Source organism: Rhineura floridana, chromosome 7, assembly GCF_030035675.1.
Source record: "Rhineura floridana isolate rRhiFlo1 chromosome 7, rRhiFlo1.hap2, whole genome shotgun sequence".
In the NCBI taxonomy this organism is placed as follows: domain Eukaryota; kingdom Metazoa; phylum Chordata; class Lepidosauria; order Squamata; family Rhineuridae; genus Rhineura; species Rhineura floridana.
Window position 1 is genome coordinate 99958486 of NC_084486.1, and position 17341 is coordinate 99975826.

At 40.7% G+C, this 17341-nt stretch overlaps 1 protein-coding gene across 10 annotated transcripts in view; it reads right to left on the reverse strand.

Annotated features, from left to right (window-relative positions):
* LOC133389305 (glypican-5-like) overlaps positions 1-17341 on the reverse strand; it is a 699994-nt gene that overhangs the window by 413365 nt on the left and 269288 nt on the right. For 9 of the 10 annotated variants that reach the window (XM_061636699.1, XM_061636697.1, XM_061636701.1 and 6 more), the window contains exons 4-5: positions 11170-11303; positions 419-478 (exon numbers count right to left, since the gene is read on the reverse strand). In XM_061636699.1, coding sequence (XP_061492683.1) covers positions 419-478; positions 11170-11303 — 194 coding nt within the window. The remainder of the gene's footprint in view (positions 1-418; positions 479-11169; positions 11304-17341) is intronic. The other variant, XM_061636700.1, reaches the window with a different exon arrangement.

Genomic DNA, 17341 nt, shown 5'->3' on the forward strand with positions numbered 1-17341 from the left:
TGGGTTATCTGAAAAATATGATTGAAACTTCTGATCTGGAGCTAAGTAACATTCAGAGTCTGTTGTCTGTGCTACCCAGCTGCCTGTAAAATGCAGAAAGTAGAGCATTTTCTGGGCATGTCTTTAAACAGTAGACACCTTATTTTAAAATAATATTTGAGCAGAAAGTTCTATCATTTTTCCTTTTAATAGCTTATGTTTAATAGCTGCTTATTTGAGTTAAGAACTTAATATTAAAGACATCTTATGGTAATGTTGAACAAAAACTTGTGTTCTTAGAACGGAATTTAAGAGCCTTATATTCATAGGGTCGCCATAAGTCGGGATTGACTTGAAGGCAGTCCATTTCCATTTCAAGGTTTGGAGAGCTCATTTAAAATGAAGAGACAAAAGCATGTCAGCGTCTTTTCATTCTTACCGGGCCATTTTTTTCAAACTTCTGGATTTGTCATTCTTTGAAGCTTTCAGAGGCAGAGAACTGGAATGGGCCAGGGAAAAGTCAGAGGGCGGGGAGAGGGGGGGAAGCAGGAATTCAGGCAAATAAAAAAAGAAATGAGAAACAAAATGTAATAAATTATTTGAAAGAAAAGATAATCAAGAACATGCACAAGATTAAACCAGAAAAGAACAAAAGCAAATAAAAAAAAGCTTCAGCAAATAAAATATGTTTCAACCTATATTAAAAAAAAAAAATGGCACAGTTCACCCACAGTTTAATTCTGGCTAGATTTTGTTCTCTACTTGAGGATTTGAGCTTTACTGTAAAACATATTAAAATAAATCTATCTTTTTTTATTATTAATACTATTACAAAATGGAGGTTTAAAATACTGGAAATAACTCTACTGAATTTATCTCCAAATGTCACATAAAGAACAGTTATTGCATACATGTGAGAACAAAGGAGGACAAATGATTTGCGGCTGAGAAGTAACATACATGAATGTACTGGAGATGGAAAAACATTCATTTTTAGGGGCACAAAACACTAACCATTTTTCTGCAGGGAAAAACAAAACAAAAAAGCATTGCCCTTTCAGGTAGATTGGAAAGGCGGGGTTAAGTGAATAACTATCTGGTTGTTTTAATCTATCTGAAAGGACTGTAGCCCTCTGGAAAGGTGGTAGATCACTGGTAAAGCATCTGCTTTGCATGCAGAAGATCCCAGGCTGAGTTCCATCTCCAGGTAAGGCTGGAAAAGACCCCTACCTGACACCCTGGAGAGCCACTGCCCATCAGTGTAGACAATACTGAGCTAGACGGACCAAGCGTTTGAATAAGGCAGCTCTTTATCTTCCTGTGAGATCCCTACAAAGGGATTCCAGTACTTTAGCTCACAGTTATATTTTAAAGAAAATGGTTCCCAGGAGGCCTATAAGAAAACTAATGAAATGTGGGTCCTTACAATGGCCCTTACACTGTTTAAGTTTAAAAGAGAAAGAAAGAGAGCACACCACAGATAATAAAAATACAGTGAAATCTCATGTCACATGTCCCCAGCTGTTCCCTTTTCCAACTAAAGTCTAAAATGCTTTGCTTTTAAACAGAATGTATTCCCAGACTGTGTTTAGTGGCAGGATATATTAAAGTGGATCCCAGATATCACAGCCAAATGCCTGCACAATGCTTTTCTGCCCAATAACGATAACAGCTGCATGTTGCCTCCATGCATATAGCATGGCTGGTGGGTCCTGCAATCCCAAAACATGTTGAAATGGCCAAGTGAAAAGAAAGTACTATTTCCAGTGTCCATTCATTTCTGAGTAGTGTTTGGTAAAGAAAAACAAAAGTATCCCACGTGCTGAACAGGCACAGCATTGCATGTACATGCACAGTTACGAAGAAATGGAATACCATGCAATTTTTAGGCAAGTTTCTGTCATGCCAGCATCATCCACAGAGAAACAGGTCTGACAAAGTTAAAAAGATATGGGAAGAGGAAAATACATTTAGATGGTGATAAAATAGAAAATTGCTATTCTGAGCAAACATCAGGTACAAGGGGAAACAGCAAAAAAAGAATGAAATGCTTACCAATCTGGAATTGATTACAGGCATACCCCACTTAACGTCACTTCACTTAACGTCACCTTGCTATAACGTACATGCTCCATACTCCACCATACCCCACTTTAACCTACGAGCTTCGCAATAACGGACACTGAGGGAACTTGCGTTCCACGTGCCACATGCGTTGCGAAGCGTCGTCAGAGCGATCTGAGTGGACCGATTCTGAGCAGAGCGATCTAGTGATCCAAGCAGAGCAATTCTGAGCAGAGCGATTCTGAGCAGAGCGATCTAGCGATCTGAGCGGCTGCTGCACTGGAGACTTTTACAGTACTGTACATAATCATTTAAAGATACTGTATTTTATTTTACATTTAAGTACTTTACAGTACTGTAAAGAGCGATCGGAGCTCTGCCTGCCCTGGCCTAGGTCGGGGGCGGCAGTGTGTGTGTGTGTGTGTGTGTGGGGAACCTCGTGCTCTTTTGATCCCCCTGATTTCATTTTAGATCCCCCTGATTTCATTTTACTGTCCCATTTTATACCTCTCCATTGTCCCATCTTCCTTTCCTGCTTTTTCTCTCTGTCTCTGCCCATCATTAGTTCTGGCTTTTGCCACTGATGGCTTGTGACTCCCAATAGTGTGTGTGTGTGGGGGTGTGTGTGTGTTGGTATTGTTTTCCCTTACCTTCAGTACTGTACAGTACAGTACTGTACAGTATTACAGTACAGTACATAATGGCAGATACAAAGAAAAGTTGTAAATCTATCACCTTAGATATTTGTTGTGAACCGCCCAGAGAGCTTCAGCTATGGGGCAGTATAGAAATTTAATAAATAAATAAATAAATGAAGCTTAAAATGATTAAACTGTCTGATGAAGGTGTTTCTCAAGCTGAGATAGGCCGAAGGCTAGGCTTCACTCGAATGACAGCACAGTCATGAGGAGCAAAGAAAAAAATATTGCAGAAGTTAAGAGTGCTACGCCAGTGAACACAACAAAAATTAGAAAAAGGGATAGCCTTGTTGCAGACATGGAAAGACTCTTAATACTTTGGATAGAAAATCAGACTGCACGCCAGGTTCCTGTAAGCCAGGCAATGATTCAAAGTAAGGCCTTAAGCCTATTCAATGACCCGAAGGCTAGGAAAGGTGAGGCAGCGAAGGATGCCGAATTTGTTGCAAGCCGTGGATGGTTTGACAGGTTCAAGAAGAGGTCTAACCTACATAACATCAGAGTGCAAGGAGAGGCAGCTGCTGCAGATACTGAGGCTGCAGAAAGCTATCCACGCGACCTTGCCAAAATTATTGAAGAGGGAGGCTATTCCAAGGATCAAATTTTTAATGTGGATGAGACTGGGCTGTTCTGGAAAAAGATGCCTGCAAGAACCTTCATCGCCAGAGAGGAGAAAACAATGCCAGGCTACAAGCCAGCTAAAGAAAGAATAACCCTTCTGTTAGGTGGCAATGCCTCTGGTACCTTGAAACTAAAGCCTATGCTAATTTATCATTGGGAAAACCCTAGAGCTTTAAAGAACTACGTTAAAACTAGACTTCCAGTGCATTGGAGGTCTAATAGAAAAGCATGGGTGACTGCAGCCGTTTTCGAAGATTGGTTTGACACCTGCTTTGTACCAGAGGTGAAAGCCTATTGCAGGGACAACAATATCCCTTTTAAAATTTTGCTCCTTGTAGACAATGCTCCTGGCTACCCTCGAACGTTAGATGAACTGAACCCTAACATTCGAGTGGAATTCCTACCACCGAATACCACCTCACTCATGCAGCCCATGGATCAATGTGTCATAGCCACCTTCAAGCTGAACTACTTGAAAAGAACCTTCAGCAAGTGTATTGCAGCAATAGAAAATGAAGAGGGGAAAGCACAAGAAGTCCTAAAGAAATTCTGGAAAAGCTACAACATCTTGGATTGCATCAAAACTATAAGAGATGCTTGGAATGACATCAAGGAAACAACAATGAAAGGGGCCTGGAAAAAATTATGCCCACAGTTATTTGATGATGTCGACGCCTTTGAAGATCCTATAGCTGATGTTACTGAAAATATTGTAGAGATGGCAAGGCAGTTAGAGCTGGAAGTGGAGGCAGAAGATGTTGCTGAACTTATGTCATCCTATATTGAACCCCTCAGCAATGAAGATCTTCTTGAACTTAAAGAGGAGAGAGAGGAAGAAAATGTGCCGGATGAGGATGAGACCATGGAACAGCCTGAAGGCTTAACTTCAAAAGTTCTCTTGGAAGCTTTCTGTTATCTTGATAGCGCTGTGGCTCTTTTTGTAAAGCATGATAGGGACTTTGAAAGAAGTTCCAAAGTCAATGCAAACATTTCGGGGGCTTATGCCTGTTACAAAGAAATCTACAGGGAAAAGAAAAGAGCTACAGTTCAAACCTCCATAGACACCTACTTTCTCAAAAGGCCAGCAGCAGCACCCAGTCAATCTCCCAGACCATCAACATCCACTGATCCATCTCTAGCATCGACATCAGCCCCAAGCCCTACTCCTACTTCAGGTAGTCCATCCAAGTCACCAGCAAGAAAGCGTCTAGCCCTTGATGACTCGACTTATGAAGTAGAAGATATGCCCTCTCCTTCATCCTTCCTGCAATACATGTAATTTTCGTTCATCCATTTCGCATCTGCCAGCTGACATTAAAGGTAAGCTTACTTTATTTTATTTTATGTATATTTTAGTTATAACTGTGTTATTTACATCAGTTATGCCCATATATGTCGATTGCAGTGCAGTACATGCATCGATAAGTGAAAAAAAAGTAGTGCTTCACTTTAAGTACATTTTCACTTTACATACACGCTCCGGTCCCATTGCGTATGTTAAAGTGGGTATGCCTGTATATCAGTCTGGGAAAGTGATAGAAAAGGAAGGATGTCCCAGTATTTTATTCTATATCTATTTATTGATCATCAAGTTATTCACTCATTTGGACTGTCTGCAATGTTGGCTGACTTTAGCCCCAACTTAAACTACTGAAAGTTATAGCTGCTCAACCAATTTATGCTCTTCTGGGCCCAGATTTTGCAAATGATCATTAAGGACAGTTCCTTTCATCATCAGCGTACTTCTTACAGGGTTTTGCAATAAAGGACATGATGTTGTTTGTTAAGGCATCTGAACTGGCAGAAGTTGGTTGGTTTGAGTATATAAGAAGGATACAGAGTAGCATCTACATTTCTGTCTGAAATCAGCATCATTTTAGATGAGTTTAGTCCAGAGTTAGAAAGAACTTAGGCTGCTCACGTGGGCTTTTATTTAACATTTTTGCCCCCAAACAGATGAAGCACAATTTATTGTTCTTTCAGATGTGCCTTTGTCTGTTTGAACACTAGAAGTAAAACAGTCTATATAGCGCAGCTTACATTGCTCTCCTCAGAAAATTCATATGGATATTTTTGGATTCTCTTCTGGGCTAAATTAATTTGATCTGAAGTAACAGAAAACATAATGGGCCACCTGAAGATCTACGATCTAGACTGCTATGTATGTCTTATGTCTCAATTAAGCAAAGCTCTCAGTCGCTATACATACAAAGTTAGCATGCCATTGAAGCAAGCCCCAGGCTATAGTTCTCTGACATGCTAACAATGGGTTATCCTTATGATTATGGAACCAAAGACCCTTTGATTCCGCACCAGTCCCCCACACTACTCCCCATGCTATTGCAGAAGGCCATGAACCCTCCAAAGGAGATCTGAAGAAAACTGGGGAAGGTGGAATGGGGGAAGGAAGTTTCATCTCTTCCATTAATGGATGTTGGGAGTGGAACTCAGCTCTAAGGATCTTTGAATCTACTCCAGAGTGCCCAATGCCATATGGGTAAATTCTTCTTGCCCACCAATCATCATGTTTATATCTGGCCTCATATTGGTGCAATGCAAAACAAAACCTGTCGTTTATATTAAATGAGGCTGTAAATGTAAGCAAGTACATAATAATGACTAATATCTGGAGTGGAGAACTTATGATTCTCCAGAGGTTGTTTGCCTCCAGTTTTCATCATTTAATCTAGATCATTATCCATACATTGGATAACGGAACGGACCATGGAATTTCAGAAGAAAATCACCCTGTGCTTTATAGATTACAACAAAGCCTTTGTGTAGATCATAAAAAACTATGGAATACTTTAAAAGAAATGGGGGGGTGCCACAGCATCCGATTGTCCTGATGCGCCACCTATACTCTGGACAAGAGGCTACTGTAAGGACAGAATATGAAGAAACCAACTGGTTCCCAGTCAGAAAGGGTATGAGACAGGGGTGTATTTTATTGCCCTATTTGTTTAATATAAATGCAGAACATATCATATGGAAAGTGGGATTGGACCAAGATGAAGGAGGTGTGGAAATTGGAGGGAGAAATATCAATACTTTAAGATATGCAGATCATACCATACTTCTAGCAGAAACCAATAATGATTTTAAACGAATGCTGATGAAAGTTAAAGAGGAAAGAACAAAAGCAGGACTACAGCTGAATGTCAAGAAGACTAAAGTAATGACAACAGAAGATTTGTGTAATTTTAAAGTTGATAGTGAGGACACTGAACTTGTCAATGACCTTGGCACAGTCATTAACCAAAATGGAGACAATAGTCAAGAAATCAGAAGAAGGCTAGGACTGGGGAAGGCAGCTATAAGAAAACTAGAAAAGGTCCTCAAATGCAAAGATGTATCACTGATAACTGAAGTCAGGATCATTCAGACCATGGTATTCCCGATCTCTATGTATGGATATGAAAGCTGGACAGTGAAAAAAGCAGATAAGAGAAAAATCAGCTCATTTGAAATGTGGTGTTGGAGGAGAGCTTTGCATACCATGGACTGCGAAAAAAACAAATAACTGGGTGTGAGAACAAATTAAACCAGAACTATCACTAGAAGCAGGTCTAAAGTTCTACATGTTCTGTATTTCGCCACTAAAAGTTTTTTCATTGCTCTACATTCCTGGTCGAACCAAGGTTTGGAACGGAACAACAAGACACCAGGCTTTGCTGCATGATTTATGCTTAAACTTTTTTGAAGTTCCTCCGACAATTCATGGTAGAGAGCTAATATATTTATTCCAGGGGTCAGTGACATGATGTTCCTGCGTAAGTTAATATTTCTGTCTGAATATAGGATTCCCTTTATTTCCAGCTCTATTTTGGGTGACCATTTGACGCGAGCAGATTTCGTTGGTAAGTCTATACCCACCACCGGGGACCAGTCAGCCAGGAGGCACCCTATTGTCACAATGAAATGATATAATTAATGGGAGATGATCACTCTCCATACGACTCCCAACCACGCAGCTAGCGACTGATTTTAGGAAGTCGGATGATACTATGATGAAATCAATTACAGAGGCGCCAGATCCAGAAAAGAAGGTATACTCGCCGCTCCTGTCACCATTCACTGAGCCATTCAATATGGTTAGATTAAAGTTATGAAGCATTTGCAGAAGGCAATAGCCTGCATAATTACATCCTGGATCTTTAGACTGTCTTTCAGGCAAATTAAGTGCCTCATCTGTAGGTGGTGGAATTTCGTGATAGTGAGCGTATAGCGCCCTGTCATTCATACCAATCCTGGCATTGAAATCTCCAGCTATCACTAGCACCGCTTCTGGGAATGATGCTGTCAGCTTGGTGAGAAAGTGCTCCAGTTTCTGGCTATTGGCTTTTACCATACTTTTTTGTCAGCATGGAGATAAGCAGACATTTATAAGAATGAATCGCATTTGATTTGAATCTAAGAGCAACACAATAGCAAGCCCGGGTAAAGTGGTTAGCCTGTTAACTGAGACGTGTAACGCTGTAGAGACCAAGACAGAGAGCCCTCCTTTGGGCCTACCGCCTTTGTCGCTTGGTAACGCCTCAAGCGAATAAGCAGAAAAGCCGTTTAATTCCACTTGTTCTCTTGCCCAAGTCTCCTGTAAGAAGATTATATCATACTTTCGGATATACTCCACAAATGCAGGGTCCATAATCTTACTTCTCCAGTCCGCAATATTCCAAGATATAGCTGTGAGGTTGGATATAGGGGAATTCTTGGTATATCAGGACGCAGTTGGAAGCTTCCTGAGAGCTGGATAAGCAGAGAATGCACCTTTTACATTGCTAGGGCTAGAGGATGGCCGGGAGATGAATTATCGCCTCAATGGTATGGTACAGCCGGCTGACATTTGATATTATTGTCTTGGAGAGGAGAGGCCCTGTCTGGTCAATTGTTTTAGATGGGGAACCCTCTTCTTCCCGCTCCAAGTATCTCATGTCAGTCCAGGAGGGGATGGAACATATGTTCTGTGTGTCCTTTCGAGTAAATTCATATGTTGGAGTGCGATTTGGTCGATTACTTCCGACTGCAGGGTATGAAGGGGCGAGGTCTTTGTTCGTAATGGGGGGAGTGTCTGGGACCTCTTGTCAATTTGTAGACCCCCAGCCATCTTCAATTCATTGCATTTATCTGTCTTGGTGTAATTAGGTAATTCAGATTGAGTCATCCGCTCCTGGAGGTGTACAATTAATCTCTGCAATCGTGAAATAATATCCAGTTGCTCTGAATTCTGGAGGGCGCTAAAAGCGATAAACAGATTCTCCTCCTCTTCATTAAATGGAGCAAGGACCTTTTCATTATCATAGATGTTAATTCTGTCCTCCCAGTTGACTACAGTTACATTATTAGTAGATGAGAAAGTATTACAATTGGGGGTCACAGGATTAATTCCAGGTCGCAGCGTTGTTAAAGCACTAGGGGGTACTAATGGCCCCCTTACCGTGTTATCAGGAATAGATGATGGGCCAATGACCGAAGCTTTTGGTTTAGATGTTACATCCGTACAGGGATCTGGTAGATGGTCCGAATATACAAATGATGGAATCATAACCAAAGGTTGGGGCCCCTCAGTATTCTCAAAGTATCTTTGTATTGTAATTCCGGTTCAGCACAGCACATGTCTGTTAGCAAGAAGGAGATTAACTTTATCAGGATTTCTAAATGTCATCAATATCCGAGCTTCTATGGGATTACCATACAAATATTCTATGTGGTTGAAATCAGCTATAATAAAAAGGCCTAGCATCACCGTTTGTAAAAAGTTTACAATATGAGCTTTCTAAGCAAACTGAGTATCATAGATATGTGCTCTAGGACAATTTATTAAGACTAGTTTTTGAGGAATGAGTTTTGAACTCCATCTATTCCCTTTCATCAAGTTATGGGGCAGAATACATTCCCAAGGTGGCCCAGAGCGCAGCTCCTGCTGCTTGGTTGGATAAAATTGTGACGGGCTCTCAGTTGGAGGAGGCAGTGATGAGGAGGTTACCATTACTGCAGGGCACTCAAGTTTAACTTTAACATTCTTTGGGTTATCTTCCTGTTTTGTATCTTTGGTCACATGATTGTTCCTCGTTTTCAGTATAGAATCCAATAACTTAAATATTTTTGTAAAATTCATTTTTCTTCCTCGCTGGGGCTTAAAGTTTTTAATATTCTTACTCTTCTTGGCGATTATAGTTCTTTTGTTCCTGGAGGTACGTTTAATTTCCAAGACTGTGCTACATTTGTGTTTCCTAGGTTTTGAGCACTGCACAGCGCCAGAGGTTTGACAACAGGCGCTTACTTCATTTCCTTGACAATTGCCAATTTTCTTATATTCTTCCACCAACGTAGTTAACAGTTTATTAGATTCTGTTAGAAAGTTTTTAATACACGATATATCCCTGGAGAGCATATGGAGCCAGCATTCCACTCATATGCGATCAATGTATTGTTGGCCATCCGTTTGGGGTGGCATATCCATCCTTACTTTTGAGGTTGTGGTGGATAAATAAGCGGGATTCAAATGGTTGCACTGCTTTACATCATCTTTATTTTTCACAGGGGGTAGATAATTGTCATACTAGGTGTCTGCTGCTCATCCAAGTTTTCAGCTTGCTCCAGCTCAAAAGCAAGATTATAGGTGGGGGGTTCTTCTATGTCCGTTTGGAGAGCTCCCTTCAAATCCAGGGACCAATCCAGAGGCATATTGTTACAGCTGGAAATGGATAACTCATACTCCTTAATCTCCATAATCTCTTTCTCATCACCTCTTTCACCATCTTCAGAAGGCTCAGATTTCGCTTTTTGTGCACAAGCATAGAAAAAATGGGTAATTTTTTACTGTTTGTCCATTTTTATAGGTGGTGGTAGCTCAACCTCAAGGGGCATTCCCATCTTTCTATAAGCATTTCTGGTATGGACCATATTACAGTGCCTTTTCCTTTAAGAAAATGTGATGAAAGGAGACCAAGCTTAGAGCTGGAGCAGCTGTAACAATCCAAAAAGGAGTAGTCCCAAAATAACAATGGGATAAATCAAACGGAATATCTCCCCTACTTAATCACCGTCCTCGTTGTTGTTGTCGCAGATAGTAAGTTGTAAAATTTGCTTACTTGGTTATAAGAAGTTGTATGTTAGCAGGCTCTTCGTATTACATAATACAGCAGAGAGGGTATGCACAGCATCACCTAATCGCTTTCAAGGCCAGCAGTCAAATACCAAGATAAAGAGTTTATATTAATGTGCTAAGGAGGAAGCGAGCCAAAGATTCCAGCTGCAATTTGTACTACCCCTCACAGAAATAGATAGTAGAGCAATCTGTGGAGCAGGCGGAGATAGCATCTTTCCTATCGGGCCGCCATCTTTCCCCAGCTAAGCTAAATGATGAAACTGAGGTTGTCATATTTTGGACACATAATGAGAAGACATGATTCACTAGAAAAGACAATAATGCTGGGAAAAACAGAAGGGAGTAGAAAAAGAGGAAGAGCAAACAAGAGATGGATTGATTCCATAAAGGAAGCCACAGACCTGAACTTACAAGATCTGAACAGGATGGTTTATAATATATGCTATTGGAGGTAGCCGATTCATAGGGTCACCGTAAGTTGTAATCGACTTCAAGGCACGTAACAACAACAATCTAGATCACTTAATAGGAAAGATTTTGTACAGATTTGCTAAGTGAACACAGAATGGAAGTGAGCACTGGAAAGCACAACTCTGTTGCCAGAACTATTGGGTGATTTTTAAAAAAACAACAACTGTGTATCTAGGGGAAACTCTAATTCAAATGTATGAGGAAATATGGTTGCATCAGGGTTACCTCCTTTTATGGCTTAGAGCAGTTGAGTGTGCTGTTGTGAAAGACTGTGTTTCAGTTATTTCCTTTGCTTGAACTATGTTGTCTGGTAAAGGTTTCACTTCTTTTTCTTCAGGCTGCCCACACACTTTATCTACCTGTAACAAGAAAAGAGGAAGGAAAAAATGATTATACACTAAGAACTAACTAGTATGTTCAGCATCAGGGTTTTAGTACTTAAGCTCCAGCTGTGGAGAATCTACATGAGACAGAGCATGGGAATGAGTGTTAAGCTAGTATATAGCTCTCCCATACTGCCTGCATTTGTGTGACTGTATGTTTATATGCATTATCCATATGAGAACACAATCAGAGCTTGGAAAAGTTACTTTTTTAAAACTACAACTCCCATCAGCCCCAGCCAGCATGGCCACTGGATTGGGCTGATGGGAGTTGTAGTTCAAAAAAGTAACTTTTCCAAGCTCTGAGAACACTTCGCCATGCATGTGATTTGACCGCAACAAAAATGAACAATTGCGTGGGATGCGTACAGTCTAGGCATGCTAAGATACAGATGTGTGCATAAGACTGCATAGCACATTTTATGTATCACAGAAGATACATACACTTACTACTGCATGTAACACTTGCATGCTGGGCTATGGTGTAAAATGACACTAAAGAGTTGAATGATGGTAGTGCAATAGTGATGAAATTACGCCAGCTCATTGTAAAGGAATCTACTTATATTTCTAGATTATTCCTAAAATTTAACAAGCTATTACAATTCAGTATCTAAATAGAATCCTGGCACACCTTTAGGAACACTCCCAGAATGTGCTAAGAATGAATATTGATAAACATCATCATATATACTAAAAAGGATCTTAATTCTCCAAGTGCTGGTCCTTATGTATCATCCATACAAGAGCACAATCCATACAAAAGGAGACTTCAGTAGGTTCTGGGGAACCCCAAGTTTCACAGAAGTACAAAACACTTCAGGGTTGCATCCAAAGTACTGCTAAAGAACCCATCCCATCAGCACAAATATTTCTACTTGTGGAACGGATTTTCCCACCTTCTCCCCCTGCTAAATCTGTTCTAGGGATTCCTGCAACCCTCCATGGCAGATCTGGTGACGGCCCCGGGGGCATACATGAGGAAAGGAGGGAAGACCTATTGCCCTAAAAAAGGGGGAACAGACGTGAAAAACAGCCCAATAAAGATTGAACATGCTCAGTGTCCATGAAATGCTGCTCGGAGAGAAATGGGAAACCCTGTAGAAGAGGAAATGGAATGGAATATCCTGAACAGGAGCATTCCAAGACTTTGTGCAGTTGTTTAGCACAAAAACTGAGAAAAGATGATTGAGGATTTTTGTGAACAAGATGGGAGGTATCCCATAGGCCTTTAATTTCCAATGGAACTGTGTAATCCAGTGTAATCTTGTACTGACTACATACAGCTGAAAGGATGGGAGGTGCCTGTAATGAGTTAAAGTTAAAATTAAACAAAAATAAAGCAATAAACACAGCAATTTTAAAAACAGATGCTCCTGAAAGCTCCAGTTAATACATTCTACTATATGAATTGAACAGAAATTATTACTATACAAATAATCACAATTTAAGTATAGCCAAGCTCTACGGCAACATACTAATTTGTTTACTCAAATTCTGCCTTTTAATTATTTGAATTGCATGTAATTTGAAACACACATGCTTAACCCACAATTATTTGTTATAAACACTTCAATGTGTTATTTTGTCCCTGTCGTATTATAACTCTCACAATAAAAACATTTTAGTTATAAGCAGGAAGCATGAAACAGAAGTATCCCACTGTTTCCCAAAAGAAATACTCAACAGTCTCTTAGACATGGGGTAAGGAACCTACAGTTGTCCAGATGGTGATGAACTACAACTCCCATAATCTCTGACTGCTGGCCATGCTGGGTGGGGGCTGATGGGAGTTGGAGTCAAACACTATCTAGAAGGCTATAGGTTCCGTATCCCTTTGCTAGATCTTCCAAATAACCTATACTTGGAGAGGGGAAAAGATTAACTGAGACAAAGAGAACGGGAGTTTTAGCTGATTGACCTATTAATTAAACCTTGTCGTTCTACATTTTGCATTATGCTACTAAAATGATACTCTGCCCACCCCAAACTTTTGTAATAAAAGTAAGTAATGCTGATACCCTAAAAAAATATAAATTCTAGGATTGTGAATGGTCTCCCTGATACAATTTAGCATTTTAGCAATTTAGGATTTATTTGGAGCTGGTGCACAGCAATAATAAATCCCATAGGCACCATGGTCCAGTGCTAGCACAGCAAAAACAGAAGCTTGTATTCTGAGAGTAAAAACAGCACCTAGTCATGGGCCAGTGGCTCAGAATAGATCAACTTTGCCCCCCCCCAATATTTTAGTTATTTTAGTTGATGCAGCATTTCAGTAGCAACAGGGAAACAAGACTTGCTCCTACCACTCTTGGATGCAGCCTATGGAAACATCTTTGGCTTTGGCTTCCAGTGGTGCACTCAGGGCCAGATTTTGGGAAAGATGTCCAAAACCCCATTCAGTAGAATGAGCAGGAAGGGCCCCAAACACAGTAGGGCAGGCTTGCCACATTTTGAATCAAGTAAACATGAATAACATGTTTACAGAGTTGCATCACTGACCCCCCCCCCCCACACACACAGATGATTAAGTCCAGGGTCTAAAACTTAGATTAGGGTGGCCACTTAAACATCACACATACAAAGAGGACAGCTATTTATTTAGATTGGAGAGGGGGAGAATTTTAGCCTGCATTCCCTTCTGGGAAATATACTAGGGTTGGGCAGGTTCAGAGGCAAAGGTGCGTGGAACCACCAATGTAAATTTTACCTTTGTTTCTAGACACCCTCCTCACCATCCTTCATCCAAGCAAGGATGTTAGAGCCATATAACAATGGAACCAATTAGCTAGAGAGGTAGTGGGCTCTCCAACACTGGAGGCATTCCAGAGGCAGCTGGACAGCCATCTGTCAGGAATGCTTTGATTTGGATTCCTGCATTGAGCAGGGGATTGGACTTGATGGCCTTATAGGCCCCTTCCAACTCTACTATTCTATGATTCTATGACTGTAAGAACTAGCTGAACTCAAGGACACATGCCAGCTAGGCAAAAACACTCAAGAGGAGTGCAAAGTAGGGATAGTGTGGGGTGTGGCCTAGGGAGAAGGGGTGTGGATTGGGGGGAACTCCCGAGGGCCAAACAGATAGGCCTGGAGGGCCACATTTGCTCTTGTGCCTGAGGTTACCCACACCTGATTTAAATGAAGAGTGGTATAGAAATATTTCAATTAAATAAAGTGGGTGCAACGTTAACAATAAAAGTGAGATCTAAATGTGAAGACAGCATTAATTCCTATCATGCAATATTATTTTATGGGACCACATATGTTCCTGGGCTATTTTGTGTTCCATGCCAATAGCTGTTTGATAAGTGTTAACTCTACACAGTCTCAGTGGTGGTCCAGTCTGCTGGCTTTTCTTGACTCCAGAAGTTTGTATGCATGGAGTATTGCACTGCTCATCTTTTGCAATTCTTATAAATAATCACCATTTTAAGAACTTCACCAATAAAATAAAATAAAAACAAAGGGGAAAACTCATGTTAAGCCCTTTGAACTTTCACAGCTTGAAAGATTCAGAATATTCAGGTAATATTTAATACATCTAAGATAATCAAACAAAAAGAAAAATGTCATGTCCTTCAAAACTTGGAAACTTCTCATCTCCCTAAAGATTCAGACCTTTCCTCCTCTGTTCAGAGGACAGAGTCTTCTCTGATTTCTCAAAGGGAAGCTTTGAAACCTTAAAGAAAGATATGCAAGGAGCTGAAATACACTCTCACATGGCTTTAAAGCTTATTTCCCCTCATCTACTCATGTCCACCATCTAAATGGAGCAGCATGTTCCCAGACAATCTCTGGAATCCCAATTCTCCATCCAATATGTTTGCAGTGCACTCATTCAAATAACTTTGCTCCCAGAAAGATAGAGCACCATGTTGTAAGTTACTGAACTGAAATATAGGGATATGCTCAGTGAGGGGGAGTGGAGATTTCCAACAGGAGGTTGAGATCTCATCTTGTGAAAGATGGACATCTGCAAAAGTATAGTGCAGCTTAGAAACTTGGGCTTTTAAAATCTACACTATAGCTACAAGCTTAAATGATAGTTGATTAATTGGTGTGGAGGGGTCATTTTCTTTGGTGTGAACAAGTGTTAGCTGATGGGGCTGCAAGTGAAGAACACACTTGTCTTTTGCTGCTATTTTTCTTCTGGTCTGTTACTGTAGTAGCAAACGAAAAGAACAAAAAATTTAAGATGGTCTTTCCTTGAGACAATGAGCGATAGCTTTTATTTATTAAATTGTTGTCGTCACTTACAAAATGGGAAAGAGGAAAATGAGAGACAAATACTAAGCTGGCTTTTAACTAGGCCACAACTTGGTTGAACATCCTTCAATAAATCAAACAGCAAAACTTGGGAACAGTGTGAAGGGAAGAGGTCCTAATTTATGGGTAACTCATAATTTATCTGTCATCCATTTGGGCAAATGGGACACTGCCCCAGCAACTCTGCCTGCCTCCAGCCAGCTCTTGGATACTCCTGCCTTCTTCCTTACAATGAGTCCAGGGACTGGCACTGACTGTCAGCGTCCTGCTCCTTAATCTCAATACTATCCCTTGTACAACTCAGCAGTGGGGAGGATGGGGCAAAACTAGAATTAATTGGCTTTGCATGTTATTGAATTTGGATCCCCTTATTATTGGCCTCCCTCCCTTCTGCCTTACCAGTCCCAATGGCACCAGCCACTACTGAATGCTAACTAAGCCACAAAGGAAGAGTACAGACAGGTGGCATGGAATTGCAGGGATGGTGTCAGGAAGGGTAAAGCTGAGAGTGAGCTGAGGTTGGTCAAGGAAGCTAAAAGCAACAAAAAAGCTTTTTTCAGGTACATTCACACTAAAAGACAGAGAAAAAAATTGGTGGTACAGCTACTCAGTGAGGATGGCAAAATGAAAGCAGATGACAAAGAAAAGGCAGAAATGCTCAGTTCCTACTTTGGCTCGGTCTTGTCCCAAAAAAGGGTCTATGACATTCCAGGTGAACGTGAGGTACAAGCTGAAGGGGCAGGATTGCAGCCTGAGATTGATAGACAAATCTGCAGGGTCTGGTGAACTGCATCCTAGAGTATTGAAGGAACTAGCTGAAGAACTCTCGGAACCACTGTCTATTATCTTTGTGAAATCATGGAGGATGGGTGAAGTGCCAGATGACTGGAGGAGGTCTAATGTTGTCCCTATCTTTAAAAAGGGCAAAAAGGAGGAATCTGTGAACTACAAACCAGTCAGCCTGATGTCAACCACTGGAAAATTCTGGAGCAGATTCTAAAGCGGTCAGTCTGTAAGCCCCTTGAAAACAATGCAGTGATTACTGGAAGCCAACATGGATTTATCAAGAACAAATCCAGCTAGACTAACCTTACCTCATTTTTTGATCGGGTAACCTCCCTCGTAGACTGTGGGAATGGGGTGGACAAAATATATCTTGACTTCAACAAAGCTTTTGGCAAAGTGCCTCATGATATTCTGATTAGCAAGCTAGCTGAATGTGGACTGGATGGAACAATTAACAAGTGGATCCACAATTGACTACAGAATCGGACTCAAAGAGTGTTTATCAATGGTTCCTTCTCAAATTGGGCTGAGGTAATGATCTCAGGGTTCGGTCCTGGTCCCAGAGCTCTTCAACATTTTTATTAAGCACTTGGATGAGGAGGTGCAGGGAATGCTTATCAAATTTGCAGATGATACAAAATTGGGAGGGATAGCTAATTCCCTGGAGGACAGAAACAATATTCAAAGTGATCTTGTTTGTTTGTTTGTTTGTTTATGTATATATATATGGCATCTTGATAAACGTGGACATTGGACTGAAAACAGAATGGAATTTAACAGGGATAAGTACAAAGTTCTACACCTATGAAAAAGAAACCAAATACACAGAAGATGGGGGATACTTGGCTCAGCAATACTGCATGTGAGAAGGATCTTGGAATCATTGTTGATCACAAGCTGAATATGAGCCAACAGTGCAATGTGGCTGCAAAAAAGGCAAATACTATTTTAGGCTG